At 48.3% G+C, this 17,324-nt stretch overlaps 2 protein-coding genes across 2 annotated transcripts; both read left to right on the forward strand.

The window, feature by feature from the left end:
- The first annotated feature begins 8,219 nt into the window (after positions 1-8,219).
- On the forward strand, positions 8,220-9,851 carry LOC144100223 (uncharacterized). Its single transcript, XM_077633242.1, has 2 exons — positions 8,220-8,781; positions 9,644-9,851. Exons 1-2 carry the CDS (start codon positions 8,326-8,328, stop codon positions 9,680-9,682), a joined length of 495 nt encoding a protein of 164 aa, XP_077489368.1. The 5' UTR covers positions 8,220-8,325; the 3' UTR covers positions 9,683-9,851.
- Positions 9,852-15,171: 5,320 nt separating this feature from the next.
- Positions 15,172-16,807, forward strand: LOC144100224 (uncharacterized). The gene is made up of 2 exons (XM_077633243.1): positions 15,172-15,735; positions 16,620-16,807. The coding sequence occupies exons 1-2, from the start codon at positions 15,280-15,282 to the stop codon at positions 16,656-16,658; spliced, it is 495 nt and encodes a 164-aa protein (XP_077489369.1). The 5' UTR covers positions 15,172-15,279; the 3' UTR covers positions 16,659-16,807.
- The last annotated feature ends 517 nt before the right edge of the window (positions 16,808-17,324 follow it).

Consider the following 17,324-nt stretch of genomic DNA (forward strand, 5'->3'; position numbering starts at 1 on the left):
CTAGGGGGCTGAGTGGTGCATCCAGTTCAGTTTAGAAAGTCAGGAAATTTTTGAAAAATTTTCAGTGACTCTGAGTTTAGAAACTCTCCGCACCGTAAAGTTTCTAAATAATACAGTAAGAAACTCGGTGCTCCGCACTTTCCAACTCTAAGCGTTCTCCGCCTGCGACGAGCATTGCAGCTGCTCCAGCTTGCGGGCGTGAAGCTAGTGAAGCGGCGGCGAAAGCTGCGATGTGGTGCGTACAGGGCGGCTTTTCGGAAATATTAATTCGTCTAATTCACCGATGTGTGTGTAAATTTGTGTTTAGCAGTAGGCGCGACTTATTAGTTCTGAAAAGCTAAGCAAATGTGAAGTGAAAGCTTGTAGACAATCATTTCAAACTAGTAGCGGCAGGGAGCGCGGCGTTTGTTGACATGTGGACTTCTAGCACACGAAGCAGCACATCTACAACAAAATGGTGTAAAACATATTATATGTATGAGACAGCTGCTTTGGAAAAGCCAGCATTGGGCACTCCTGTACCTTGAATCGAGTTTTCTATATTTTGCCCCTATCGAACTTCGTCTTCAGGATGTCCTGCGCATCAGAGTGTATATCACACACGCGCGACTTGTCCGCACGTAGTTCAAAATCACGCGGAGCCAAGAAATGGATTAGAAAACTAGGCTGCCAGTTGAGCATTTCGCTAGGGTGGCTAGAATGAGAAGGTGTGAATACCGCGGCGTTTTCTCTCGGCCGCGCGTGACCCTTCTGCGCACCGATGCCGCTAGGGGGAATGTGGCGCTGCTACTAGCGGCGCGGCAGGGCACTGTGGAATTACAATGGGTATGAAGTGGTAAGAGGCATCTGCAAAGGGGTGATGGTTCCTAGCCTGACTTTTGGTAATGCGGTCCTGTGCATGAGACCAGACGTTCAAGCAAGGTTTGAAATTAAACAACGTGACGTAGGGAGGCTAGCTTTGGGAGCACATGGCAATACACCAAATCAGGGGGTACAGGGTGATATGGGATGGGCATCGTTCGATAGCAGAGAAGCTAGCAGTAAGATAGCATTTGAGGAGCGATTGAAAAAAAATGGGAGAGAAGCAGTGGGCTAGGAAAGTTTTCAGATACCTGTGTATAAGGAATGTTGACACGAAATGCAGAAAGTGAACTAGAAAATTGACAAGCAAATATCTGGACAGCAGTAGGGGGCAAATCAGCAATTATCCGTTAAGGAAAAGGTTAAAGAAACAGAGAGAGTTCTGTGGAAAACAGGGATGCTGAAGAAATCAGCACTGTGAACATGCATGATTTTTAAGAAGGAAATTGCCAAAGAAAATATCTATGATAATTGTAGGGGAAGCTCTTTGTTGTTTGAAGACAGGACGGGAGTTTTGCGTACTAAGACATATAGAGTCAGGTACCACAAGATAGACACGTTGTGCGGAGAGGAGGAGGAAACGGCTGTAAAGGGCTTCACCCTACAGTGGAAAGCAGCGGAGCTGATTTATCCAAGGCATTGGGGTTTAAGGACAGTGAATTGGAAAAGTAGATTTTAAGCGGGTAGAAGTAACCAAGCGAAGGTTACCTGATTGGTGGCTAAAATCAAGACAAGAGTAAAATTTCATAACTCATGGCTAGGTGGCTTGAGCCACCGCCCGATTTAAAAGGTTCAGCCGTATCCATCCATCCATCCATCCATCCGGTAAGCTCAGCCAGCCACCGTTTCGTCGCCTGTATTGGAGTGTCTGTAGCAGCGTTTTCTCATGCGAGGGCGAGATGCCTTCAACAGAAAAGTGGCAGTGGAAAACGTTGAAGTAGCTGTAGACCATCACAGCTATGATGTGCGACACAGCGATGCGCAGCTGATTTATTACACTGCAGGCTATGTGGCCAGGAAGCGTGTTTTGACACCTCGTTGTGAAGCATGCAGACGAGCATGTCTCTGTGATAAAGGCAACATTCCCAAAGAACTTCCAGCTGAGGCAACTGATTATGAGTGGGACCTTGGGGGCCTTTTATATCTATCCATTAGTATCATTTCACGATCTTGTCAACGTCCTTGTAACAAACTTACACATGCGTTCAGCCGAACGCTCTTGCATGCCGAAGCTGCGGCAGAGATTCTTCAGCCAATTGGTGATGTGCCAAAAATTGGTTGTTCTGAACACTCTTTTTCGCTGACAGCATCATTTTTGTACGTTTTGATTGCTTCACAAGGATTCGCGTTTTGCTTAAGGGTATATATACATCAGGAGGATAGTGAGATGAAAAGGAAAACACTGAAACTTTGTGCGTTGTAGGTCGAATTCTGCAGAAGTTTTCCTTCTAACTTGTAAATAAACGATTTCATGGCCAGATGTGTTGCTTCACTGTCTGTAATCGTCGGAGATTGCTTACATGCAGGGACCACGGAACTTTTTTTTTTTTTGAGGGGGAAAACTTCGAGGTTATTTTGTTATTTATTTAATGCTCATTGATACAATAAATTTTATATTTTTATTATTTCTTATTTTTTAAAGTTCAAAGGTTGATGCAAACTGTCACGTGTGGTGACGACGCTTCAGCAGTCAGGAAGATAACGAAAAAACTACCAAAAGAAACTGTTTAAGTGGCTCACTCGCGCCCACTAAGAACTGAATGACTCGGCGGTGGCGATAGCCACAAGCGTGCTCGGCGGTCATCGGAATGAATGCATGCAGTACTTGGCCGTGCTCAATTTAAAGCTGACAATTAAGGAACCTTCGAGATAAGAAACCAAAAGCGACAACAACAATCCGGAAAGATATGGAAGCATTTTCACGTGACCACAATCGATGGAAATAAGTCTGGTCGCATTACAAAGCAGAATGAGAAATCCGCATGCCAGCGATTTTGAGTTCGAACGAACAAACGGTGCAAAGATTCACGGCAATATAAAACGAATTGAAATGAGAACTTAAGCTTTAATACGCACGAGGAGTGATCAATTGCATTAAAAAAAGTTTGTCCACAGTTTGTTTAAATTCTGCTAATCATGATCATGTTCATGGGTCAGACTGTCCACTTCTGTTGGGACATGACTGGTGTAGGTTACTCATGCGAAATGCCTTAAAACTGGCTACGAAGCCAAGTAGCTCAGCCCCACTGTGCTTTGCATTAAAAGAGTCGTAGAGCTCAAGTGTTTCCATTAACTGTCAGCAATATCTGTCCAAGTGTCAGCAATTAAAGACGGGGGGCGCTGCCCCGCTGGAAAATTGTAGGATGTTGGGGGGCGGGGGAAGGACCGACCCCCATTGACCCCCCCCCCCCCCCCCCCCCCCCCCTTCTGTTCTGGAGTCCCTGCTTGCATGAGCGTCAAGGTGGCATACATGCTACAGGTTCGCAAGCGCCGACAAAAACTGGTTTGTGCTATGGTGGCTAGAAGGGAGTCCTTCCTTCTAGCCACCATATTTGTGCGTTGGGGCGCCTTCAGCCAATGCGAGTGTAGTTTTGAGGTCCTGTGGCACGCATTATAGCCCTTACAGCCTGCTCTTCTCGCCGTAGTGGCTGCGTTTCGATGGTGGCGCAATGTAGAGAGTCGGTGCACCTTTTAGATTTCAGTTGGTGGAAATTATTCCTAAACCTTCCACTACGGCGTACGTCACATCCTAGGCAGCGTCTCGAAATGTGCACGCACAAAACGCGCTTCACTCCAGCTATGCAATGCAAACTGGGCTTGTGAAGCAGCATATTTCACGGGAATAATGATGCGAGTTGACGAGACATTATTTTTATGGTAATGATTCATTCTTTGACACTCACAGAAAACGCGCGATAAGCGAAACGGCCTTATTTACGCCTCAGTGGTAAAAATTAAGCCTACGCGATGAACTCATTTCGGCTGCGCGCTTTACCGCGCCACTGCCGTCAGCGCCGCCACACGGCATCGGCGCGGGCTGGACCATGCTTCCCCGGCGGGTTTTCACACCTTTTCATTCTAGCCACCATAATTTCGCGGTGGCCGGGAGAGGAAAGTTATGCGCATGCGCCATTACCGTGGCCAACGGAGAGGAGCAGCAGATGTGGCGTGCGCTTCGCCGTCGCCGCGGCTACAGTTTACTACCGCGACCACGCATCTGCACTATTGCCCGGGCCGCGCTCGTATAAAAGGGGGAGATGCAATGGGCGGCTGTATCGCAACGTTTGAGATGGGAGCAGAGAAGGGGAGTCCAGCCGCTGCTAAACGGCGGTATAGACAAGAGAAGATTAACCCTTCCGATCCTGAGGTTGTTGCCTGGCAGTTGGCTACTCAACAAAGAAAGAATGAGCGTCAGAAAGAGCAGAGAGCAGCGGAGACGCCCGAACAGAGAGAGGAATGGCTTGCCAAACGGAGATGCCAGAATGCCGAGCGTAATAGACGGCGCATAGCCGCCCAGATGGAGCCCAATGTCTCTCATTGCTAAACATACAGCGACCACAACAAGCTCAGCCAGGGAAACGTACCTCTCGCTGCGTATATCCTGGCATAGCCGAGCTAAGCCACTGCTAATCTTTCCTTGTTCCCTTGTATCCACTTGTGCAGCGGGGCACACATGTTGGCATTATGCTCCATCGGCGGTCACACGAGCAGAAAGACACTAGTCACTGGCTTTCACTGCTACTCAGCGCTTCGTCTCTGGACAGCAAGGATGGCGCGAATTTTGAAACGCGAGCGCAATAAAAAAAAAAAAGAATTGGAGGAGACATATTAAGCTCCGCTGTAAGGGTAGGACGCGATGGCGTATTGGTTGAATTACCATATATGCAGAACGACGTTCTCTGCTTTACATTCATAGAAACCTCGGAGTCACCTCTCCTGGCGCAGTGGCGCAGCGGTTAAGCGATGCGCCACTGCCCTGTTATGGCAGGTGCTTTAAGCGGCGGGCCATGTGCGGCACAGGTTGATCGTCCCGAGTTAATAATAATAATAATTGGTTTTTTTTGGGAAAGGAAATGGCGCAGTATCTGTCTCATATATCGTTGGGCACCTGAACCGCGCCGTGACCAATCAATTTAACTGCCACTTGCCAGGGTGGGCAGTTTGCTCACTATCCGGTGGGCAGGTTATGATAACGTCGCATGTTCACGTGACAGGTGGCCCGCCTGCCTCCTAGGTTGCTTTTTAGCACCGCCTGCCAGAGTCATGCTCGTGATTTTGGCGCCGGATTTCCTGGACAACGGGTCCTTCAATGCCATCGCGTTAAAATTGCAGATATGCCCTCCAAAAGCTGGGTGTAACTGCATGCGCAGCAGAAGTGAATTCCGACAGATTGAGATTAGGAGCAAGAAAAAGAAAAAAATGAAGCGGACACTTACGCTCTGCCTTAAGGGCATTATGCGATACCGTTAATGGGTGGATGCCCATATATGTGGCGTTGGTCATTCCCCACTTAACAGCCACAGGTCCCTGGGAGTCCCCATACCTGTCCTGGCGCAGTGGTGCTATTAAGGAACATGGTACCAGCACAAGAAACAAGGACGAAGGGAGAAGAAATACAACACGAACGCCGGACATCAACTGAAATTTATTGCACACTTGCGGGACTTTTATATGCAGAGAAGCAGTACTATCGCCACCAACCGTTCACAGCTATCAACACACGCCGGTGTACAAATGACGAAAGCATCTGAACGAAACAGAGACAAATCAACCAACTGCGCGCACAAGGGCACATCGCAGACTTTTTTGTTTTCTTTTTTCCTATTTTACCTGCCTGAACGGCGTTCGCGTTGTCTTTGTTCTCCCTTCGTCCTTGTTTCTTGCGCTGGTGCCATGTTCCATGGTAATGCAAACCAACTAGCCCAGCTGTCTACCCGCAGTGGTGCTGCTGTCAAGAGATGCGCCACTGTCCTGCGATGGCAGAGGCTGCCACCGGTAGAGGTTGTACGATCCACGTTTCGAGGAACCTGCCACCACCAACAATTAAGCTATACCGCCTGCCACGGTGGGCAAGTGCGATGATGCCACAAGGCGACGTCACTTAGGTGACATCTTCCACCTACGCGTGCCACCGCACGTAGGTTGCTTCCCTGAGGATTTTAGCGCGAAAGAACTACTTCACGAGCTCAAACTGGTGACCGGTTTGTGTGATGGTTGACCTTGTGGATGGAAGGAGCGTAGGCGCCTACGCGCGCGCCATCTGCTGGACGAGCGCAGCACATTGCGAGAGGGGGTTTCACTACGTGACGAATGATGGCGCTACGACTGCACTTTTATTCAGTTCTTGCGGACACGCTCTGCCCACAACTTCCGTCCACAGCGCCTGTCCAGAGCTTCCGGTGACGCCACTAATGAGCCAAGAAATGCTTTCGCATTAATAAATAAATAACTACTGCCGCGACTGGGATTCAAACACGCGGCGGCGCGAACAGATCAGCTTCGGTGGTCACCGCACGGAAGCTATCGCGGCAGCCGATCACATCTCGTATTAACTGCAATATTCTCGCGCTGTGCATGGCACATCATCTTCATCAACCAATGTTACTATTATCAAACTATTATTAGCGCTTTGAGCTAAGCGGCAGTTGCGACAGAAAAATGTGCGCTGTATGCTTTGGCGTGGACAGCGCTGTGGCAGAAACACGGTACTCGAGCAATACGCTTTAATGTTCACAACATTGCTCTAGAAACGAGGCACAGGACCATAGGCCGGCGGCCTACATTGTCAATTGGCAATGACGATGAAAAAGTTGAAGACGCACATAACTGGCGCCCTGTGTCATTGGACACCTCAATCGCGCTCTCATGTATGTGTCGAATGCGTCAACCTGCAAGGAAAAGAGCTTTCGAACAATATTTCTTGCTTAGCAATGCTGAATCACCAGCCATTTTCAAACAAAAAACACTGTTTTATGGCACGCAGCAGAATGATTGCTCATGAGAGATTGGTTCAATTGGTTATAATAACCTGAAAAAATTACATCACGGATAGCCTACACGTAATACAAATTTATACCATAGCTATAGCATACGGTTTCACCCCTTGAATTGGACAAAGTATATTGAGAGGACGAAAACTGCGTTATGGAGCGTATCCTTAGCAAGCTCGTTTGCGGAATGCAATTTTCGAGCTTCTCGCGTCATAAAATGTAAGGGGGGCGGCGGGACCACGTCGTTTGCCTTTGGAAAATTTCTCGCTCAGAAGAGTGGGAGGCAGTAGTTCCTCCCCTTCTAAGTCTGTCCTTGTCCAGATCCCATGTGAATGCGTCTGCGTTAAGGAGCTCGTTGTCGCAGAAAATCCAGCGCCGTCGTCGGCGTTGTTGCCAGTGAGAGAAAAATCCAAGAAAAATCCTCAGAGCAGTAACCTATGAGGCAGGTGGGCCACACAGGGCACGTAACCTTGTGGCGTCATCACAACCTGACAACCATAATTGTGAGCCAACTGCGCACTATGGCAGGTAGCAGATAAAGTAATGTTTGGTCGCAAAAGGTTGCCCGCGAAGACCAACCTGGGTCGCACAAGCTCCAACGATATGGCAACATCTGCTATCTCAGGGCAGTAGTGCAACGCTTATACGCTGCCCCACTGCGCCAGGAGTGATATGAGGACTTCGAGCGATCTATGAATGTGTAGAGAATGACAAATTCTGCATATATGTATGAAGTAAAAGGAACGCCGACCAAAAGGTTGTTGTTTAAAACGAAGACGTTTCGGCTTCCATACGCAAGCCTCGATCAGAGTGATCAAGGCTTCCGTATGGAAGCCGAAACGTCTTCGTTTTAAACAACAACCTTTTGGTCGGCGTTCCTTTTACTTCATACATGAATCTTCTTCCCGACCAGACGAGTTTTCGTCAGACTTCAGATTTCATTCTGCATATATATGGGCTTTAACCCATTAACGCTATCGGGTCATACCCTTCAGGCGGAGCTTAAGTGTCACTTCGATTTTTTTTTCTCCTGAACAATGGCTCCAGGTGCTCGACTTGAACGGTGCACATCATCGTTTCAGTAAAACAAGCTACTGTGCGCATGCGCAAAGAGACAATTCTCTGACCACTTCTTCTATTCATCCGCAAAAAATATATAGAAAGTAAAATGTGCCCAGCTTCAATTTTTTTCTTTTTTAACACTGGGATGTCGTCACACGAGTCTTGGCCAGTCACCAACGTAGTGTTTCGAGGACAACAGCAACGTAATTATTAAAGTCGTCGCCGCTCGACTACCTTAATCAAAAGGTGAGATCAAAACCGAAAAAGTCATCCGTTGCTAGGGGGCGCTGCATGTGTCCTAGAAAAGCTCGTGCTACTGGGCGTACCACGCAGCCAAAGCAGCGACCTTCAGAGTTAGCTCTTCGTCACTGCAACGCCCTGTGAGCCTGCGGTTTTCGCGCTTCATACAACAATGAAGAAAGCAGCCAGCGACAGCCGCAAGCCGACCACAGCGATAGCAGCAGGAGAAGCAGTAGGAAAAAGCAAGCCGTCGAGTACCACCAGCAAGCCCTCCGCAAACGCGACTAAGCCTCGGCAGGCGGCAACAGAAGAGGGTGACCTTTATTCGCCGCCATGCACAAGATCGCAGAAAGACCGATTCAAGAAGCAATTGGAGAACGTTGAGGACTCCATGTTGGAGAACAGGAAGCCCTCTAAACAGAAGCCTGACGCCGACACGGGCCGCTCCGCTTTGGAGGAGCTGGTGTACGCCCCCCGAGGGAAAGGTGCTGGTTCGGCGGCACCCAAGAAAGCTCATGCATGTCGGCAGGACCGAGCGCTGGCGGAGTTGGACTGTAATGCCCAGGGGAGAATGATAGCTACCGCTCCGTCCAAGGGGGCCAAGGGAACGAAAAAGGTCCAGGAGAAGGTGAGTGCTTCCGATTGGCGCAAACGAGCCGTAACGTTTATAGGTTTGCAGATGTAATTATTTTTGCAGTTGCAGGATTTAATCTGAAACCGCGCAATCTTATACGCAGTGGCTATACGCTTCTGTGTCTGTGGCACCTCGTTGCTTACGTTTGGTTTTTCATGTCTTCTGCGTTCACCTGATTTTTTTCTTCTTCACAATTTAAGTCTGGGCGAAAACAGGTTGTGGATGATGTCTGAGCTTCTTTGGTGAATGTGACACGGTTAAATCGTTTTTCATAACCTAGTTGAAACAAGAAAAGAAGCTAGATTACAGCTCTTGCACCTGGCACACATTCGGGAGCAGGCAAATAAGTCTGCACAGGAATGGACTTCGTTGGATGCATGAGGCAGTGTACTAGTTGTTGCACCTCAAGTCCAGATTGACACGTTCCCGGCGACAGCTATTTCTGGAGCCGTAATCCCTGTGCATTGTGGCCCACCGGTTGGCTTCCTTTGTTTTTTCTTTGGGTGCATCGTGGCAATGCACATGGTTCCATGGTGAAGCCAACTTTTTGATACCGCCGAGAAATGGGCGATAGCGACCTGGTGTGTCAGCTTTTCTCAAGCTCCTGAAGCTGTCGCTTGTCTTCTCGTGACTCGGTATTCGTTGCCGCACAAAATGAATACACGAGGCCTACGCCACATTGAACGTGCTAACTGCGAAAGGCCAATCGTACAGGCGTCTGGTTAGAGGTTCGCTTGGAAGCCCTTTAACTGCCCCCCCCCCCCCCCTTATCTGCACAGTGTCCTACAGACAGCTGCTAGTCTGATGAAGTGCTGTATCGTATTAACCTAACTGCATGCTCTCTACTACTCTGCAGGCGCCCTCCAAAGCTGGCAACTCCGTCAGGTCCAAGTGAAAGTTTCCTCTACGTGGGAACAGCTACTCAAAATTGGCGCAACTGTCTCCGGGAGCAGTCATCGGTCGATCACAGGACAGACGCAGCTCACCCATTATTTTAGTTTTGCCTTTTAAGTGTGACTAGCCTTCTATGTGGATGGGGAATAAACGTCTTTTTAGCGCTCAAAAATGGGGCGAGTTGTCACGTGTCCATTTCTTTTTTTTCTTCACCATGCACCGTGGCGGCGGTGGTGTTAAATGCTTGCTAATGGTTATGCAGGTATCTGTTGTTTAAAAAAAAAAGCACGGGAATCGTTGCAATGGTTCGCAAGTGTGCGCGGTCTTGACACGGATTTCATGAAATCATTTCTGAAAGGCTTTGCGCTAAAGACTTTCACAGGAAAAAAAGGGGTAGAGACGAGATGAAAGAAGCGCCACTTTCATCTTTAATGACGACAAAAGAAGCCAGGCGGGCTGATATATCCGCTGTTATAAACACATTGCACAAACAATGCACTGCCAATGTTGTGTATGAGATTGCCTTCACGTGCGGCAAAGTGAGTATGGGGCAAACCGGGAAATGTTTCAATGAGCGCAACCGCAAGCACAACGTCACCTTGAAGAGGAAATATGGAGGTATCCTTCTTTTACACTGCAACAGTTGCCAAAAATGCTACCCCAAGTTTGATGAAACTCAGTTTCTAGCTAAGGCTCAGAACAAGACCTATAGAGAAGTAATTGAGGCCTTTTTAAATGACCTAAGAAAAGACAAGTGCGTTAGGACGCCTTCTATTAACCTTTCTAGGAATGAACTATCCTTTTTGGATAGTTACATCTAGTCTCTCATCCCCGTCGCTGCTCTGTATTTTAGTTTGAATTGAGAATTTTTAATGTTCTGTTATCTTTTTTGTGCAGCCCTTTACACGGTTTTTATCCCCGCCTCTCTTGTATCCTTTCATTGTCAGAATTTTTTCATGTGATGCATTTCTTTTTCTTGTTACTTACGCACTTCTTTTGTTTTCACTGTCATCTTTCATGCAGCCCTGTATTCTATGGTGTTATGCATTGTTGTTATCCCATGTGAATTCTTGTTTTTACCATACCTCGGCACGTGTTGATATGTTCACCTTCTTAGGTTTTTAATCTCACTTAGATATGTCCCATCGCTCTTTCTCGTGTTGGTTCTTAGGTTGACACTATTTCATGCAGCTTATGTCTGGATAACAGCGGATATACAAGTGCGCCTGGCTTCTTTTGTCGTCATTAAAGTTGAAAGTTGCGCTTCTTTCCTATCGTCTCTGCCCCCTTTTTCCTGTGAAAGTCTTTTTGGCGCAGACCCTTTCAGAAATGAATATGTACCAACTAGCCTGCCAGAACGTCTTACTCATGAAATCATGTCCGCAAAGCGTGTTTCCTTCTTAATGTTTCATGACGTAACAAAACTAATGTAAACTGACGTAACAAAGAAAATAGTGCCGCATACTGTCGGGCGTAGCCTTAGTACTATTCACGATACTAAAGCGGAGGCTGTACTCCTCCCATACAAAGATGAAGGTCATGTGGCTATGGAATTCTACCTTCAAACCAGGAAGAATGGAAGCTTGCTGTGACGTCATTCCACGTCACTCGCCACGCCTGGCCGCAGCGGTTCGCGATGAGCCGAGGGCGCACGCTCGCCTTTCTACCATATTTTCGACTCGGCACACGGTTTCACGTCTTGAATTGGAGCAGCTATAGAGGACGAAAACCAGGTGAGTTATGGAGCGCATCCTTGGCATGCTCCTCTGCAGAATGCAGTTTTCGAGCTGCTCTCGTCATAAAAAAGTAAGGGGGTGGCTGTACCACGTCGTTTGCCTCTGGAAAATTTCTCGCTTACAAGAGTGGGGGGCAGTAGTTCCTCCCCTTTTAAGATAATCGTTACTTGCACAGATCCCACATGAATGCGTCAGCCTTAAAGAGCTCGTGTCTTCTTCTTCTTCTTCTCCTTAGTAAGCATGGCACATACCCACGCAGGGGGATTGACCAAGGTTCAGTAGATAATCCCAATGAGGTATTTGCGCGGGGAAAAATTGGCGTGAGAATACTAAATCAATATAAAAATTGGAACAGTCAAATGAACTAAAGAAATATGAATTACCAGGAATAGAATCTAGGATTTTTGGACATGCGACAAAATTTTGTGTCGCAGAAATTACGGCGTCGTCGTCGTGGACGGTGAGCCGGGTCACATGGGGCACGTAGCCTTGTGGCGTCATCACAGCCTGACAACCATAATTGTGAGCCAAATGCGCACCATGGCAGGTGGCAGATAAAGTAATGACTCGTCGCGACAGGTTGACCGCGAATAACATCCTGGGTCGCCCAAGCACCACCGGTGGCAGCACCTGCCATCGCAGGGTAGTGAATCGCTTAATTGACCGCTGCACCACTTCGCCAGGAGGCGTACGAGGACTTCGAGGGATCAGTGAATGTTGCTGTTGTTGTTGCCTCAAAAATACTATGGCACATACTCACGGAGGGAGATTGGCTGCAGGGTGTGGTGCAGATCCAAACAGGAAAAAACTCAGCCAGGTTTATCTCACGCGGCTCAATGGATGAAGCGGCTATGAATGTTCCGTACTGGATGACCAATCTTGCATATATGTGGGCATTAACCCATTCACCCTATCGGGCCGGGCCCTTAAAGGGGCCATGGCAGGGTCGTTCTTCATATTGCAGTTTTCTGCTTCAGTAACTAATGCAAGAGCTTATGATTCAATTTCCGAAATTCGGCTGCCCTGGACGCGCTGTGTTTTCTAAAAAAATACGATCGAAATTGAGACCGGGAGAGTCCTCCCACCGGCAGTGACCGCCATATTGAAAGCTCTCGTGACGTCATAAGCAGGGAGCAACGTCGTCTGCTCTCGCTTCTGCAATGTATGCAGCGAGGTCCCATTTCCCCCTGTACTTTCGCGTGCAATCGAAGTAGCAGTCGTCCCCCATATATGAATGACTGGTACCGCAAAAGCGATAATAACAGTAACGCAGTTGTTCGTCGGTATAGGTAGGGTCCGGTCACACTATAGGCCGATGCGATGGGGATCGATGGTCGGTGGGCTAATCGGTACGCAAATGCCGTCGGTGACGCACTGGTCTGTTACACTAGACCGGCGGCGACGCGAGCACGATCAACGATCGCATATCGTAGTAACGTTAAAGAGGCTGCTTAGCGGGAACCAGAAGAGAGTGGTAGGGGACTAGTTGGTATGACATTCTATGAACTTGAGAATTTTAAAACTTATGGGACCCCATGCTAGCCACGGCGACATACGCGATGTGCGTGTAAATGCGAAGATGTGCTTTCATTCGGTGCCTGCGCATAGAACCGATCGGCGACGCAAGCGACACGGGCAGAAAACGCCGCACGACGGTGCCGCTCGCCGCCGTCGCCTGGGCTCGTGCGGCCGAGCGAAAGATTCACATCCGGTGAGGCGACGGCCGGAAAAACTGCGCTTGTGTACCTGATCCGTATCGAAAAAAGCGAAACAAGCGGCTACATATCATATCTTCACACTTTGTTACTAATCAGTGAGGAACTTTTGGCATATTCTTGAATTTCGGTTGACGGCGGACCGCCGGCCCCTTTCGTGACAAGGCCTATAGCGAGTACGCAGGATTCGTGCGTGCGATTTCGGCGATTGCGGAGAGCGAATTCGCAAGTTTTAGCACCTGCAAATAACTGTAGAGCGTAGCTTTGGCTACAGTGCCCTCAAAGCGACGACTGCCTACATTGCAGGACGCGAGTAAAATAAAAGTGAAGTGCCGATATATGTGACCCGGTCTGCATAGCATGTGCAGAAGGCAGCCGGCAGCAGCCGTCGGTGTCGGCTGTGGACAACAAATCTGGTTGTTTTCGTTAATTCGAGCAATTTCCGACCGTATCTTTAGCTAAACCGATCTAAAATTAAATGTTGGTGACATAAGACAAAGCAGACACAATTGATGGAAAGCGCCGGTATCCTACGTGAAGCGTTTCCCAAGCAGGTTATATAGCATCATCGGCGCTTATTGCAGTGTTATCATGGTGTGCAAATGAGTGAAAGTGCAATTTGTGAGCAAGAGTACGTAATATTTAATATAAGGAGAACCCACTTTGCTTTTTATGCCACTCAAACGAGCAGTACTGTTTGCGCACAGCCATGTAATCAACCTCAGCGCGGGGCTGCAGTTGTCGTTATCGTCGCACTCCTGGGGCACAATGTGCACGCACAGGAAAATGCTGTACTATTATTTCGAAGCACTCATTTAGACGGCGGCGACTATTCATCGGTGTGGACAGTGAACACATTCGATTTACGTAGGGTTTTGCAAGCGGCTTGGTTCCTGCAAAAAGGTTCTATATATGAGTCGAAGGAAATGGTTGCTCGACTTACAAACGCTTACATGCAGCGCGGAAGTCGTCGCACTCGGCACTTATCTCGGCTCCTTTCGTGCCTCAAGGTTACTCTAGTGCCACCTTTTGATAATTTGAGTTTAATTATCGAGCGATGAATAGCGGACAAGAACTTGGTAGCTAGCTACAAAACGCCGCGGCTTTCACGGCGCACATCGGCGAAGGCATGCACGGCACGTGCCGCTTTTCAGATACGGGAGCACTTGACTGCTCAAAAGAAGACCACACTCATAACATACGAACAGCATGCTTCGAAGTGTAAATAATGAAGCAGGAGTCCATCGATTTCTGTCTCCTCAACAATCGGAAAGTGGGCCCCACGAGCAAGTCCGCTTTCCCAAGGATCACTCAGCTCGCGTACTAAGTTGAAGACTTCCCAAAAGAGAACACGGAAAATGCATTTTATTTTGCTAGGCTAAAAGAAAAAAACTTTTCGAAAGACCGCTGTCTACGGCGTGCATACAAGCACCCCAACAGCTCGCAGCAGACGACGCGTGGCGTGTATGCGCTCGTGACGTCACCGATCAGAAGTTGCCAGACCAGCAAGCAGTTCGCAAAAGAAAAAAAAATCGTTTTAAACATATTTACCGCGCAGAATCAACTGAAAATTAGGGGTTGTTGTAATTTAATCTGTTGGGAATAAAGGGCGATAAGCAGGTATGCGTCAAAATAGGCTGTCATTGTTCCTTTAAGGCGGAGCTTAAGTGGCACCTCCCCTCACAATTTTTTTTTCGTCTTAACGATGGCTCCAGCTGCTCGACTTCAACGGTCCACATCAGTTTCCGCAAAACTAGCCACTGTGCGCATGCGCAAGGAGGCAATTCTCTGAACACTAGCTTTTTTACTTGAAAAACAAAATATTGAAAGTAAAATATGCTCAGCTTCAATTTTTTTTCTTTTTTAACACTGGGACGTCGTCACAGGAGTCTTGGCCAGTCACTAATATAGGGTTTTCCTTTAGAGGACAACACCAACGTAGTCAATAAAGTCGTAGCCGCTCGACTACCTTAATCAAAAGGTGAGATCAAAGCCGAAAAAGTCATCCGTTACTAGGGGGCGCTGCATGTGTCCTAGAAAAGCTCGTGCCACTGGGGGCACCGCAAGGCCAAACCAGCGCCCTTCAGCGTTAGCTCCCCGTCACTGCAACGCCCTGCAGGCCTTCGGTTATCGCGCTTCATACAACAATGAAGAAAGCAGCCAGCGACAGCCGCAAGCCGACCACAGCGATAGCAGCAGGAGAAGCAGTAGGAAAAAGCAAGCCGTCGACTACCACCAGCAAGCCCTCCGCAAACGCGACTAATCCTCGGAAGGCGGTGAAAGGAGTGGGTGACCTCTACTCGCCGCCATGCACAAGATCGCAGAAAGACCGATTCAAGAAGCATTTGGAGAACGTTGAGGACTCCATGTTGGAGAACAGGAAGCCCTCTAAACAGAAGCCTGACGCCGACACGGGCCGCTCCGCTTTGAAGGAGCTGGTGTACGCCCCCCGAGGGAAAGGTGCTGGTTCGGCGGCACCCAAGAAAGCTCATGCATGTCGGCAGGACCGAGCGCTGGCGGAGTTGGACTCTAATGCCCAAGGGAGAATGGTAGCTACCGCTCCGTCCAAGGGGCCCCAGGGAACGAAAAAGGTCCAGGAGAAGGTGAGCGCTTCCGATTGGCGCAAACGAGCCGTAACGTTTACAGGTTTGCAGACGTAATTATTTTTGCCGTTGCAGGATTTAATCTGAAACCGCGCAATCTTATACGCAGTGGCTATACGCTTCTGTGTCTGTGGCACCTCGTTGCTTACGTTTGGTTTTTCATGTCTTCTGCGTTCACCTGATTTTTTTTTCTTTTCACAATTTAAATCTAGGCGAAAACAGGTGGTGGCTGATGGATGAGCTTCTTCGGTGAATGTGGCAGGGTTAAATCGTTTTGTATAGCCGAGTTGTAGCAAGAAAAGAAGCTAGATTGCGGGTTTTGCACCTGACGCACATTTGGGAGCAGGCAAGTAAGTCTACACCGGAATGGAATCAGTTGGATGCTCGAGGCAGTGTACGAATTGTTGCGCCGGAAGTAGAGATTAACACGTTCCCTGAGACAGCGCTTTCTTGAGCCCTAATCCTGTGCATTGCGGCCCAGCTGTGGGCCTCCTTTGTATTTTCTTTGGGGTGCGTCGTGACAATGCACATGGATCCATAGTGAAGGCCAACTTTTGGAAACCGCCGAGGAATGGGCGATAGCGACCTGGTGTGTCATCTTTTGTCAAGCTCTTTGAAAAATCTGAAGCTGTTGCTTGTCTTCTCATGACTAGGCATTCGTTGCTGCACAAAATGGTATACACGATGAGACCCACTCCACATTGAACGCGCTAACTGCGAGAGGCCAATCGTACAGGCGTCTGCTTCAAGGTTCGCTTGGAAGCGCTTTAACTGCCCCCCCCCCCCCCCCCCCCCCCCCCTGCACAGTGTCCTACAGACAGCTTCTAGTTTGGGGAAGTGCTGTATTGTATTAACCTAACTGCATGCTCTCTTCTACTCTGCAGGTGCCCTCCAAACCTGGCAACTCTGTCAGGTCCAAGTGAAAGCTTCCTCTCCGTGGGAACAGCTACTCAAAATTGGCGCAACTGTCTCCGGGAGCAGTCATCGGTCGATGACAGGACAGACGCAGCTCACCCATTATTTTAGTTTTGCCTTTTAAGTGTGACCAGCCTTCTATGTGGATGGGGAATAAACGTTTTTTAGCGCTTAAAAATGGGGCGACTTGTTACGTGACCATTCAGTTTTTTTCTTCACCACAATGGCGGCGGTGGTGTTAGATGCTTGCTATAGTTATGCAGGTATCTGTTGTTTAAAAAAAAAAAACACGGGAATCGTTGCAATGGTTCGCAAGTGTGCGCGGTCTTGACACGGATTTCATGAAATCATTTCTGAAAGGCTTTGCGCTAAAAAGACTTTCACAGGAAAAAAAAAAAGGGGTAGAGACGAGATGAAAGAAGCGCCACTTTCATCTTTAACGACGACAAAAGAAGCCAGGCGCGCTGATATATCCGCTGTTATAAACACCTTGCACAATCAATGCACTGCCAATGTTGTGTATGAGATTTCCTTCACATGCGGCAAAGTGAGTGTGGGGCAAACCGGGAAATGTTTCAATGAGCGCAAGCACAACGTCACCCTGAAGAGGAAATATGGAGGTAACCTTCCTTTACACTGCAGCAGTTGCCAAAAATGCTACCCCAAGTTTGATG

Source organism: Amblyomma americanum, chromosome 8, assembly GCF_052857255.1.
Source record: "Amblyomma americanum isolate KBUSLIRL-KWMA chromosome 8, ASM5285725v1, whole genome shotgun sequence".
Taxonomy (NCBI): domain Eukaryota; kingdom Metazoa; phylum Arthropoda; class Arachnida; order Ixodida; family Ixodidae; genus Amblyomma; species Amblyomma americanum.

Bases quoted from the DNA above. Each gene is read 5' to 3' on its own strand.
- LOC144100223 (XM_077633242.1), top strand. From the start codon at position 8,326: ATGAAGAAAGCAGCCAGCGACAGCCGCAAGCCGACCACAGCGATAGCA. The intron at 8,782-9,643 runs GTGAGTGCTTCC...ACTACTCTGCAG, and splicing joins CGAAAAAGGTCCAGGAGAAG to GCGCCCTCCAAAGCTGGCAA.
- LOC144100224 (XM_077633243.1), top strand. From the start codon at position 15,280: ATGAAGAAAGCAGCCAGCGACAGCCGCAAGCCGACCACAGCGATAGCA. The intron at 15,736-16,619 runs GTGAGCGCTTCC...TCTACTCTGCAG, and splicing joins CGAAAAAGGTCCAGGAGAAG to GTGCCCTCCAAACCTGGCAA.